Source organism: Parasteatoda tepidariorum, chromosome 1, assembly GCF_982258835.1.
Source record: "Parasteatoda tepidariorum strain Cologne lab strain chromosome 1, Ptep-v5.0, whole genome shotgun sequence".
NCBI classification, from domain to species: Eukaryota; Metazoa; Arthropoda; class Arachnida; order Araneae; family Theridiidae; genus Parasteatoda; species Parasteatoda tepidariorum.
In genome coordinates, this window is record NC_141755.1 from 23494760 (window position 1) to 23507015 (window position 12256).

The window sequence follows — 12256 nt, forward strand, 5'->3', positions numbered from 1 at the left end:
AAATCCAAATTTTCTCAACTTTTATTAAATAAAATAATAAAAAATAATAAATAATTATTAAAAAAATTTTTGCACGAAATAATTGTTTGCGAAAATAATAAAAAAAAATTACATTAAGGGGTCCAAACTTTCGAACGCTCTCCTGACCAAACAATTGAGGCCATATTTCCCGAATTGCGTCTCCCCTTTAATTTTCGAGGTAAGGAATCATAATCCAAGCGAAAGAAAAGGCATGTTCAATGATGGAGAGTGTTTTTTGCATCTGAATTCGTAATGAAAATTATCGTCTACACTAACTAACTAACATATTTGTGGTCAGCCCCTCTTTCCTTATTAGAAAATTATTCCTTCTTTTGCTTGTAAAATTATTATGAATTATAATGAATATTTAAGTTTTTGTTGGGATTTAATAGGACATTTCGCCTAAAAATCTTTCATATTTTCTCTTTGATATACATCGAAATCAAAAAGAAATTGAAGGTGTTCCGGTTTTTTTTTCTTTTTTGCTCACTGTACATTACTTCCATGTAGTAAATCATTCTTTATCTCCTTTCCTACCTACACCCAGGAAATTTCCCCCCAAAGCAAACATTCAATTAAAATTATAAATTATTAATGACAAGAGTTAAAACAAATAATATTTTTATTTTAGCAACGAAAGAACCAACTGGAACAGTTACATCCGACGATGAAAACGATTCTACGAGATCTACTCATGATGAAAACAAAGGAACGGGTGTTACTGATGACGGAAGGGAAGGAACAGGAGCCACTGATGACGGAAGGAAAGGAACAGGCGTTACTGATGACGGAAGGAAAGGAACAGGGGCCACTGATGACGGAAGAAAGGGAACAGGAGGTACTGATGACGGAAGGGAAGGAACAGGAGTCACTGATGACGGGAGAAAGGGAACAGGTGGTACTGATGACGGAAGGGAAGGAACAAGAGTCACTGATGACGGAAGAAAGGGAACAGGTGTTACTGATGACGGAAGGGAAGGAACAGGAGCCACTGATGACGGAAGGAAAGGAACAGGCGTTACTGATGACGGAAGGGAAGGAACAGGAGCCACTGATGACGGAAGGAAAGGAACAAGCGTTACTGATGACGGAAGGGAAGGAACAGGAGCCACTGATGATGGAAGGAAAGGAACAGGAGGTACTGATGACGGAAGGGAAGGAACAGGAGTCACTGATGACGGAAGAAAGGGAACAGGTGGTACTGATGACGGAAGGGAAGGAACAAGAGTCACTGATGACGGAAGAAAGGGAACAGGTGTTACTGATGACGGAAGGGAAGGAACAGGAGCCACTGATGACGGAAGGAAAGGAACAGGAGCCACTGATGACGGAAGAAAGGGAACAGGAGGTACTGATGACGGAAGGGAAGGAACAGGAGTCACTGATGACGGAAGAAAGGGAACAGGTGGTACTGATGACGGAAGGGAAGGAACAAGAGTCACTGATGACGGGAGAAAGGGAACAGGTGTTACTGATGACGGAAGGGAAGGAACAGGAGCCACTGATGACGGAAGGAAAGGAACAGGCGTTACTGATGACGGAAGGGAAGGAACAGGAGCCACTGATGACGGAAGGAAAGGAACAGGCGTTACTGATGACGGAAAGGAAGGAACAGGAGCCACTGATGACGGAAGGGAAGGAACAGGAGTCACTGATGACGGAAGAAAGGGAACAGGTGGTACTGATGACGGAAGGAAAGGAACAAGTGTCACTGATGACGGAAGAAAAGGAACAGGTGTTACTGATGACGGAAGGGAAGGAACAGGAGCCACTGATGACGGAAAGAAAGGAACAGGCGTTACTGATGACGGAAGGGAAGGAACAGGAGCCACTGATGACGGAAGGAAAGGAACAGGCGTTACTGATGACGGAAGGAAAGGAACAGGGGCCACTGATGACGGAAGAAAGGGAACAGGAGGTACTGATGACGGAAGGGAAGGAACAGGAGTCACTGATGACGGGAGAAAGGGAACAGGTGGTACTGATGACGGAAGGGAAGGAACAAGAGTCACTGATGACGGAAGAAAGGGAACAGGTGTTACTGATGACGGAAGGGAAGGAACAGGAGCCACTGATGACGGAAGGAAAGGAACAGGCGTTACTGATGACGGAAGGGAAGGAACAGGAGCCACTGATGACGGAAGGAAAGGAACAAGCGTTACTGATGACGGAAGGGAAGGAACAGGAGCCACTGATGATGGAAGGAAAGGAACAGGAGGTACTGATGACGGAAGGGAAGGAACAGGAGTCACTGATGACGGAAGAAAGGGAACAGGTGGTACTGATGACGGAAGGGAAGGAACAAGAGTCACTGATGACGGAAGAAAGGGAACAGGTGTTACTGATGACGGAAGGGAAGGAACAGGAGCCACTGATGACGGAAGGAAAGGAACAGGAGCCACTGATGACGGAAGAAAGGGAACAGGAGGTACTGATGACGGAAGGGAAGGAACAGGAGTCACTGATGACGGAAGAAAGGGAACAGGTGGTACTGATGACGGAAGGGAAGGAACAAGAGTCACTGATGACGGGAGAAAGGGAACAGGTGTTACTGATGACGGAAGGGAAGGAACAGGAGCCACTGATGACGGAAGGAAAGGAACAGGCGTTACTGATGACGGAAGGGAAGGAACAGGAGCCACTGATGACGGAAGGAAAGGAACAGGCGTTACTGATGACGGAAAGGAAGGAACAGGAGCCACTGATGACGGAAGGGAAGGAACAGGAGTCACTGATGACGGAAGAAAGGGAACAGGTGGTACTGATGACGGAAGGAAAGGAACAAGTGTCACTGATGACGGAAGAAAAGGAACAGGTGTTACTGATGACGGAAGGGAAGGAACAGGAGCCACTGATGACGGAAAGAAAGGAACAGGCGTTACTGATGACGGAAGGGAAGGAACAGGAGCCACTGATGACGGAAGGAAAGGAACAGGCGTTACTGATGACGGAAGGGAAGGAACAGGAGCCACTGATGACGGAAGAAAGGGAACAGGAGGTACTGATGACGGAAGGGAAGGAACAGGAGTCACTGATGACGGAAGAAAGGGAACAGGTGGTACTGATGACGGAAGGGAAGGAACAGGAGTCACTGATGACGGAAGAAAGGGAACAGGTGTTACTGAAGACGGAAGGGAAGGAACAGGCGCCACTGATGACGGAAAGAAAGGAACAGGCGTTACTGATGACGGAAGGGAAGGAACAGGAGCGACAGATGACGGAAGGGAAGGAACAGGAGCCACCGATGACGGAAGAAAGGGAACAGGCGTTACTGATGACGGAAGGGAAGGGACAGGAGTCACTGATGACGGAAGAAAGGGAACAGGCGTAACTGATGACGGAAGAAAGGGAACAGGTGTAACTGATGACGGAGAGGAAGGAACAGGAGTCACTGATGACGGAAGGAAAGGAACAGGAGCCACCGATGACGGAAGAAAGGGAACGGGTGTTACTGATGACGGAAGGGAAGGAACAGGTGTTACTGATGGTGGAAGGGAAGGAACAGGAGCCACTGATGACGGAAAGGGAACAGGTGTAACTGATGACGGAAGAAAGGGAACAGGTGGTACTGATGACGGAAGGGAAGAGACAGGAGTCACTGATGGCGGAAGGAAAGGAACAGGTGTTACAGATGACGGAAGGGAAGGAACAGGAGCCACCGACGACGGAAGAAAGGGAACCGGTTTTACTGATGACGAAAGGAAAGGAACAGGAGTCACTGATGACGGAAGGAAAGGAACAGGAGTCACTGATGACACTGGAACAGGCGTTACAGATGGCGGAAGGGAAGGAACAGGAGCCACCGACGACGGAAGAAAGGGAACGGGTGTTACTGATGACGGAAGGGAAGGAACAAGAGTCACTGATGACGGAAGGGAAGGAACAGGAGCCACTGATGGCGGAAGAAAGGGAACAGGTGTTACTGATGACGGGAGGGAAGGAACAGGAGCCACTGATGACGGAAAGAAAGGAACAGGCATTACTGATGACGGGAGAAAAGGGACAGGAGCCACTGATGACAGGGAAGGAAAAATTTCAACTCCAAAGTATACAGCTTCAACTGACAAAAATTCTGAAAAGTCATCTGTTTCACCTTTCACCGTCGTCACCCCAATAGAATGCAATGACGAGGATGAGAGTTACCCGCATGAGGAAGATTGTGAACTTTATACTCAGTGCAAAGATGGTGTGGCAAGCCTCATGAAGTGTCCTGAAGGCACTGTTTTCGATCGAATGGTCAAAAAATGTTATCGAGAAGACTGGGTAGATTGTGATTCTAGAAAAAGGCCAGTATGTAAGTAGTATTTTATTTTAGTAATTTATTATTTAAGATTAACAGGCTTTTAACCAGGAGATTTTAAGTTACATTGATAACTTTAGTTAAAATAACGTAACATGCGGAAAATTAGTTTCGAATTTTTAATAGTGCCATTAATAATGTGTTTAATAGTGTGTTTAATGCCATTGTGTTGCAACTCATAACTGACATTTTTTGTAACTTGGTCATAAAATATACTAATCGATTACGATGGTGATAAAAAGAAAGAACAACTTTTCTTAATAACTTTTTATCTAATAATCAGATTTTAGCATAAGATGTAATCCTAATATGTGGGATTGGTTATTCATTAGACAATCTTAATGGTTGGTGGGATTGGCTTTAAATATGCTATTTAAATAGTGTAGGAGATATGCGATATGGATATTTTAAATTATGAAGTCAAACATAATAACGTTCTTTCTCTGGGAAAACTTTCCCTTCTTAAACAGTTTCGTATTTTTGACTTTCAAAATTTGAGGTTATTCGCAATAATTTAGACTTGCTAATATAGAATTTATTAATTCCGCAAAAAACCTCTAATTTTTTTCTCTTTTATAATAATCGAAATTATTTAGAACCAAAAAATATTCAAGTTTTTTTGCATAAATTTAAGCAATGTAATTGTAATTGATAAAATCCTAAATTTCTGCAAGATAGTACACTTCTTTCTGAATTCAACTTTACTAGAGTGCAATTGTCAGCGTCTATCTTAACTGTTACATCGCTGAATAAGGCCCACAGGATTATATTATGCATCTCTGCAGTTCCCCACATCTCACACCATGTGAGAGGCAGAGTTAGGAAAAAGAAAGATTTTATGTACTTCTAAATACCTGCCAAATTCAAGAAAAGAATTAAGTTACTCTGATAACCATGCTTAACAATTGAAAGACTTTTTGTTCACTTTATCCACTTCTAACTTATGCTTACATCAAAAACAAATTCAGAACTAGACAAGATACTGCTTAAAATCTGCGAATTTAATTGTTCAACGTTAACCTTTTGCACTCAGGGTTCTTTCAACGAATTTAAAAAACGAAGTTTGAGTTATTTATAAAGTTGTAGCTCAATTATCAAAAGTTGTCAATATATGAAAGACACTTATAAAAAAAAGTGTGGTATGTTGCACAAATTTTTTATGCTGTTTTTTTCTGTTTTCTTGCACTTCAGCTTCAAAAAAACACTCTGCCTTGATTTCAGATCAAAATCTAAATTATATTAATGTATATTGGTATGCAAAACTAAATTATATTGTTTCTGCAAAATAACCTCAATTATAAAACACTTGTGTTCAACTTTTTTTTGTGAAGAAAAAACCGTTATTTAAAAGGACACTAGGCTTAAAATTTATTATCTTAAGGACTTTTACTAATTAATTAGCATATTTGAATTGACCCCAGAAACCATTAAGATTGATTTTTCGCACGCTAATTGAACTAGTACAATTTTAACTTCACCAGTGTTGAATGGTTTCAATGAATGGTTACAGAATTGAATTTTTAAAAAAAAGCTTAATTGGAGGTATGGCCCTTCGTATGGATATACAGGTCTCACATCGTGATTTCATAATAGAAATAAGAGAGTTAATGAATTCCTGCGGCAGTTTGTCCTGCTCGTTCAATAACGCTGTTTTCAGATACTGGGCGGTTTTCGGAGCGAGGTTACGTGCTGCAATTGCCCTCCTTAAGGCTTCCCAGGCATGCTCTATAAGGCTGAGGTCTGGAGATCTGGTTGGCCAATACATCCAGCGAATATCTTCAATAACCAGAAAATGGTCGACAAGAAGTGCTCTGTGTGGTGTCGTTTATAAAAATGAAATCAGGACCCATTGCACCCCTTAAAAGGATAATTTAGGACCTCCCTAGATATACATAGGAAACACACAGGCGTATAGGGAACATAGAGCAAAGGCTACACGGAACACCTTTAATGAACTGATGACTTAAAATATTGGTTGGCCAAAAAAATATCCATATTTGAAGTCACCATTTTAAAGCATTAAGATAGGCACTCGGGAAAATTCAATGATTAGAAAAAAAGTTATTCATAGTGATACATTGTTATCCTATTAAAATTCTTTTCTTTTCTTTTTTGCGCAATGTGCAAGATTATTCTAGTTTCGACAGACGAAACACATTTTAACTTTTTTTCTTAAAGTTTCAACAATTACTGGAGTAAGTACAACAACAGAAAAGCCAATTAAAGATGAGTGTAAAGAAGAAGATGGGGACTTCCACCATCCCAAAGATTGCAGATTGTATTACACTTGCAAAGACGGTGAATTCCAAGAGAATGAATGCCCCAGCGGTACACTTTTTGACAACGTCATGAGAATTTGCTTCGAGGAAGACAAAGTAAACTGTGGCGATAGATACCGGCCACCGAGTAAGTCCCTTTAATGCTTAATATTTTAAATAGAAGTGCTGTCCTCTAAAACATCCTAACGCGTCATTGCAATACATAATCTATAGGTTTTTTAAGACTTCATTTACCATAAATATTAGCATAATTCGTGTACCATTAAAATTAATAACAGAATTGCCACTTTTAGATAATGGGGTTGCGTTGCGGAATGAAGAATGATTAAAATTTAAGATTCTGGAAATATAAACAATCAAAATAGTTATTTTTGAAGTTAAACGTTAAAACGGTATGGCCTTAAAACTATAATATAAATAACTAATTTATATGGACGAATACTTTCCGCATTAATGTAGAGAATTTTTAAAAAATGTTTAAACATGCATTAATTTTTATTTACTTTTGTATCATTTTTCTTTTTATGGTGCATCGTTTGAACCATTTCTATATTAGTGTTTTCATTATTAATACAGAAAATTTTTTGAATGCAAAAACATGCATTAATTTTGGTTTATTTTTTTAGAGGCATACATTTTAATCAGAAGTGGATAAAAATATTGAAATCAACAAGTGTTTCCTTAACTAATTTGGAAAAATCTTTAAAACGTCTAAAAATGCATAGCATTTTGTATATTTATTTTGTGTTATCCATTCAAATTTCAAATCATAATTTGATACAAATAATTAATTAAAATAACCCAGTATGTTCGGTATTAATATATAAAATTATTCAAAGTGTTACAAATGCATAAATTTTTGAATAATTTTTACTGTGGCATCTAACCAAATAAAAACTTGATATAAATTAACAGATTGAAATAAACAAGCATGTCTGGTATCAATATAGTTTTTTATTTATTTTTTTTATTTTATAGAAACAACTGAAACACCAGATGAGTGTGACGAGTGGTTGCGAACGTTAACAACTCCAATTCACAACAGCACTGATGAAGGTACGGTTGTATAATTTTAATGTTAATAGCATGTATTTAATCAGGAAGTTACTTAAAATATTTCTCAGGGAAAATACTTCCTGTCATTGTTACACTGCATTAAATAAATTATTTTATTATATTTATATTAATTACTGTTCTTATGATTTTTTTTTACAAATGTTTATTTATTACAATAAAAAAAATATTAGATGTAGCTTCCCTATTTATTATGGATACTAAAATTTTTGAACTAATTCTTTCAATTCTTATCAATTTAAAGATTATTTTTGGAACGAATTTTGAAGTTAGTTACATGAATGCAAATATGTCGCACATCTGTAATCAACATGATAAAAATATAATTTTTAAAAATAAACTTTTTCAAAAGTAAAAATTAAAATCAATTATTAAAGAAAAATGTTATAAATTTTAGTGAATTCATTAAAAATTTATAAAGATTTGAATGTTTAAAATACAGAACTCGCAGCAGCTGTTGTCAATTGCAAATTTTTGAAAGTTGTTTTTTTTTTTTTTTTTACAACTAAATTGAAAATATAGTTAACACAGATAAGGAAATTTATATAGAACAGTCAATCAAGTATTAAAAAAATTGGAATTATATATTGTTTAACAGAGGTTAAATAAAAAGTAGTTCTAAATAATTTTTCGTGAACATCAAGAAATCTATATTTACAATTATTATTGCTAATTGCAGGCATAATAAAACTTATAAAAAGTAAAATATCTTATAAGGTTGGAACCAACTTAATGTTGCATAAAATATGGTGATATAATACAGTAGAGCGCCGATTATCCGAACTGCTCGGGACCGAACATGGTTCAGATAATGAAAAGTTCGGATAATTGGAAAGTTGCTTAAAATCTAGTTTAAATGATTATTATTTTTGCATTAACTTCCCTTCGCACCTTTTGTAGGCTTAGGACTGGCAGTACTGTCTAAAATAGCTCTGGCAGGTTTAAGTTTTTTTTTTTTTTTCAATTTTTAAATATTTCTAATAAAAACATTTTATTACTTTTTTTTATTTAGAATTATTTTTATCATATTTCAGTTTCTTAATACTTTTTTTGTCAATTACGGATTTTACCACTTTTTTCATTATTTTCCATTGCAAAAGAAATCCAGCAAAGATATCGTTTCAAAGAAGACGCGTTTATTTAGCAGCCATATATCCCTTATTCTTTTTAAATAAATCAACTGAACTGGATCAAGATCATTTTGACGTTCTAGCCAATTCATTGCAAAATCTAATGAATTGCACTTCTATATGAGAAGGTCCACTATCTTGAACTTGATCACCTACTTCTTCCTCTTCGTCTGTGGAGTTCCGATTTTCATTCAAAATTTCAGTAACAATTTCATCATTTTCATCCGAAAAATCTATGGGCTCAGAAACTTCAGTTTCGTTTGTTTTTCTGTTAAGAATTTTATTCCAAGATTTAAGATTTCAAGCACTGTAATCATTAACCATAAGTGTCAACTACCCATTCCCCAATTACAGAACTTCAGCACTTATCTATTCATGAACTCCTTCTGCATTCCAACCATTCTAGACTATCAAAATGAAGGTTACATTCTTGGAAGATAATTTTCTTTTGTAAAGGGTTAAAGGGGTATGCAGGTTTAATTGTATCACAATGCATGTATGTATGGCTACTATAAGAAAACTGCTAAAAAGGTTGTAAATTAAATATGGTCTTCAGATGTAGGGGATATAATTTATTCTTCTTGATTTAGAAAAATTGTCGATAGGCTAAAAAGTATTCTAAACTTCAAAAAAAAAATGAAATCAGACATAGTTCGGATAATTGGACGTTCAGATAATCAGCGCTCTACTGTACATCTATTAAAAGTTGTTATATTTTATTGATTCTTTCATGTAGTGGAATATAATACCCTGTTGCATTCAGTAATTTACCTATTCAATGCAGCAAAGGAGTATAAGAGCAAACAAAAACTTGACTTATTCTAAGTTACAGAAGAAGAAAAACTTTTATTTTTTCCCTAAAAATGTGAAAGTTGTTGTGGAATTTAAAGTGCAAGTTACCCTAAGCAGGCATAACAATCTAGCTGTAGTGGCACAGTGGTGAAGGCACTGAGCTGTCCTTGTGAAGTACTGGGGCTCTATCCCAGGTGTGGCTTCAAGCCCACCCAGGTTCAGATTGTTGAATACCAGCTTGTCTGGGAAGTAAAAGTGAGCAATGCTGACCACATTGTTATGTTGTTAGTCTGGAAATTATGGGCCCTTAGTCTAGATAAACTTCCTGGCCTACAAGTGTTTGATACGAGAGTGCTTTTTTTTAACATGCATAATGCGAGGAACATTACTAATTTTCAGTACCTTCAGTTTCCGTGCATTAATTCTTCTTAAAATTATTTTTACTTTATTTAAGCTATAACTTTATGAAAACAAGTTTGCTTCAATTTTAAATACAAACATAGACACAGCAGTAAACTATTATGAGCTAATAATTATTTTATTATTTTAGGGACAACACGTCCAACAGAAAAAGAAACTGGAGGTACTGAAATAACAGGAGATAGTTTACAGACAGAGAAAATAACTGAAAATACACAGCCAACTTCTGAAAATACAGTAACAGCGACCGAAAAAGGTACAACAGAAAATAAAGACAACTGGACCTCATCACCCAGTACAAATTATACAAGAGGCACTGATCCAACTAAATCAGATGAAATAACTGCAAGTGATAACGCAACTCCAAGCAAACCTAACACAGATATTAATACTGAGAGTACTAATAAGGAAAATACTAATTCCCATATACCAACAGATAGTACTAATAATCCCACTGAAGGATCCACTAATACTGAAAGCTTTTCTACAAAAACTAACAAAGATGATGAGTCATCAGAGAAGCCAAGCACGCCACTACCAGACACTCCAATCACAAAAAGTGATGAAGAGACATCTTCACGAGATTCAATTTCAACTGATATTGATGAAACTCCTATTACAGGAGATATGGGAACAAATTCTGATGATGGTTCAACTGCAACAGACAATAAAAAGACAGTAACCGATGGCCTGGGCACTTCTGAAGTATCAGAGATAAGTACAGCAAAAGTTTCAACTGAGGATGAATCAACAATATCAACAAAGATCAATGATAAATTAATTGAAGACACCACAATGGTAACAGGTGTGACCAATGATAAAATTCAAACAAATGAGCCAACTCAAACAAATGAGCCAACTAGAATAACGGAAGAAACAACAAACTTATCTCAAGATGTAACTGCCAGTACAAAGCTAGAAGTAACTGGTGATATTACAAAAGATGTCTCTGAAATTACAACAGCACAAAGCGATGATGGAAACAGTATTTCCCCAAGTGGAACAGAAAACCCAGGTACAAAAAATACAGACTCCACTTTTACTTCATCACCAATTACTGATGACGGAATTAGCACTGCATCCAATAAGGATGAAACACCGATCACTGAAAACACTAAGTTGATAGATGATTCTACACTGGCACCAACAGTAATTAGTACAGATGATGAAGGCAAAGGATCGGAAGATTCTAAAACTCCACTAACAGATGTAACAGAAAATGATCCTACTTCTGGTTTTACATCAAGTGATATCACGAACACAAATTCTGTAACGGATAGCAGCACTAACAATGAAAACACTTCAGATGAAAATCAAAGCACATTAGATGATAAAGCTGGCTCAAGCATTACACCAGATGATATGACAAGCTCAAACACCACACCTGATGACATGACAGGTTCAAACAGCACACCTGATGACATAACAGGTTCAAACAGCACGCCTGATGATAGGGCTGGTTCAAAAAGTACGCCTGATGACATAACAGGTTCAAACAGCACACCTGATGACATAACCAGTTCAAGTAATACACCTGAAGACAAAATTGTCTCAATCAGCACACCTGATGGCAAAACAGGTTCAGATTTCACACCAGTTGAAATTACATCTGATAAAACAGATAACACAGATAAAGTAACAGACAGCACAAACAGTTCACCAGATGATTCAAGCGATACTACACATCAACATTCAACAATTCATCCTTGCTTAAACCATACTCACACTACCCCGAAACCTATCGGACCTCCGGAAACAGATTGTGAAAAACATGATGTTGACTGCATCATAAAAGAAACTGGGGATGTTAGAAAGTGGTTCAAGTGTCCGAAAAAACAAGGAAACTTTCCTCATCCAATAACAGAGCACTTATTTATAAGATGCAAAGATTGGAAACCACAGGTTAAGAAATGTGGGAAAAAACAAATTTTCTCGGCAGAATATATGAAATGTATACGAATACACGATTTTTAAAATGATTCCTAAACTTTCCCAGATTTTGTCCTAAACATGTAATTTTTGCTCTCTTCCACAAATAGAGATGAGATACAGCATTATGTAAATAGATATATTCACTTAATATATGTTTTAAAGAGTGTATGAAAGTATTTTGATTTTATTTGTAAAAATAAAGTTTTATTCTGAAAATAAATTTTGCAATACTCTCTTTCTAAATTTTATATCTTTCTAGACAATATTAAGAATATTGATAGACCTTTGTAAGGTGAAACCGATCCCCT

General features: G+C 37.0%; 1 protein-coding gene across 3 annotated transcripts in view; it reads left to right on the plus strand.

Moving 5' to 3' along the window:
- The window catches only part of LOC107446911 (uncharacterized), a 79444-nt gene extending 67276 nt beyond the window's left edge, over nt 1-12168 (plus strand). The window contains exons 20-24 of one of the 3 annotated variants that reach the window (XM_087160318.1): nt 653-3136; nt 3584-4315; nt 6500-6727; nt 7579-7656; nt 10147-12168. In XM_087160318.1, coding sequence (XP_087016444.1) covers nt 653-3136; nt 3584-4315; nt 6500-6727; nt 7579-7656; nt 10147-11990 — 5366 coding nt within the window. In that variant the 3' untranslated portion in view covers nt 11991-12168. Of the gene's footprint in view, nt 1-652; nt 4316-6499; nt 6728-7578; nt 7657-10146 lie in introns of all 3 variants that reach the window. The other 2 variants (XM_087160317.1, XM_087160316.1) reach the window with 2 other exon arrangements.
- Nucleotides 12169-12256: the final 88 nt, after the last annotated feature.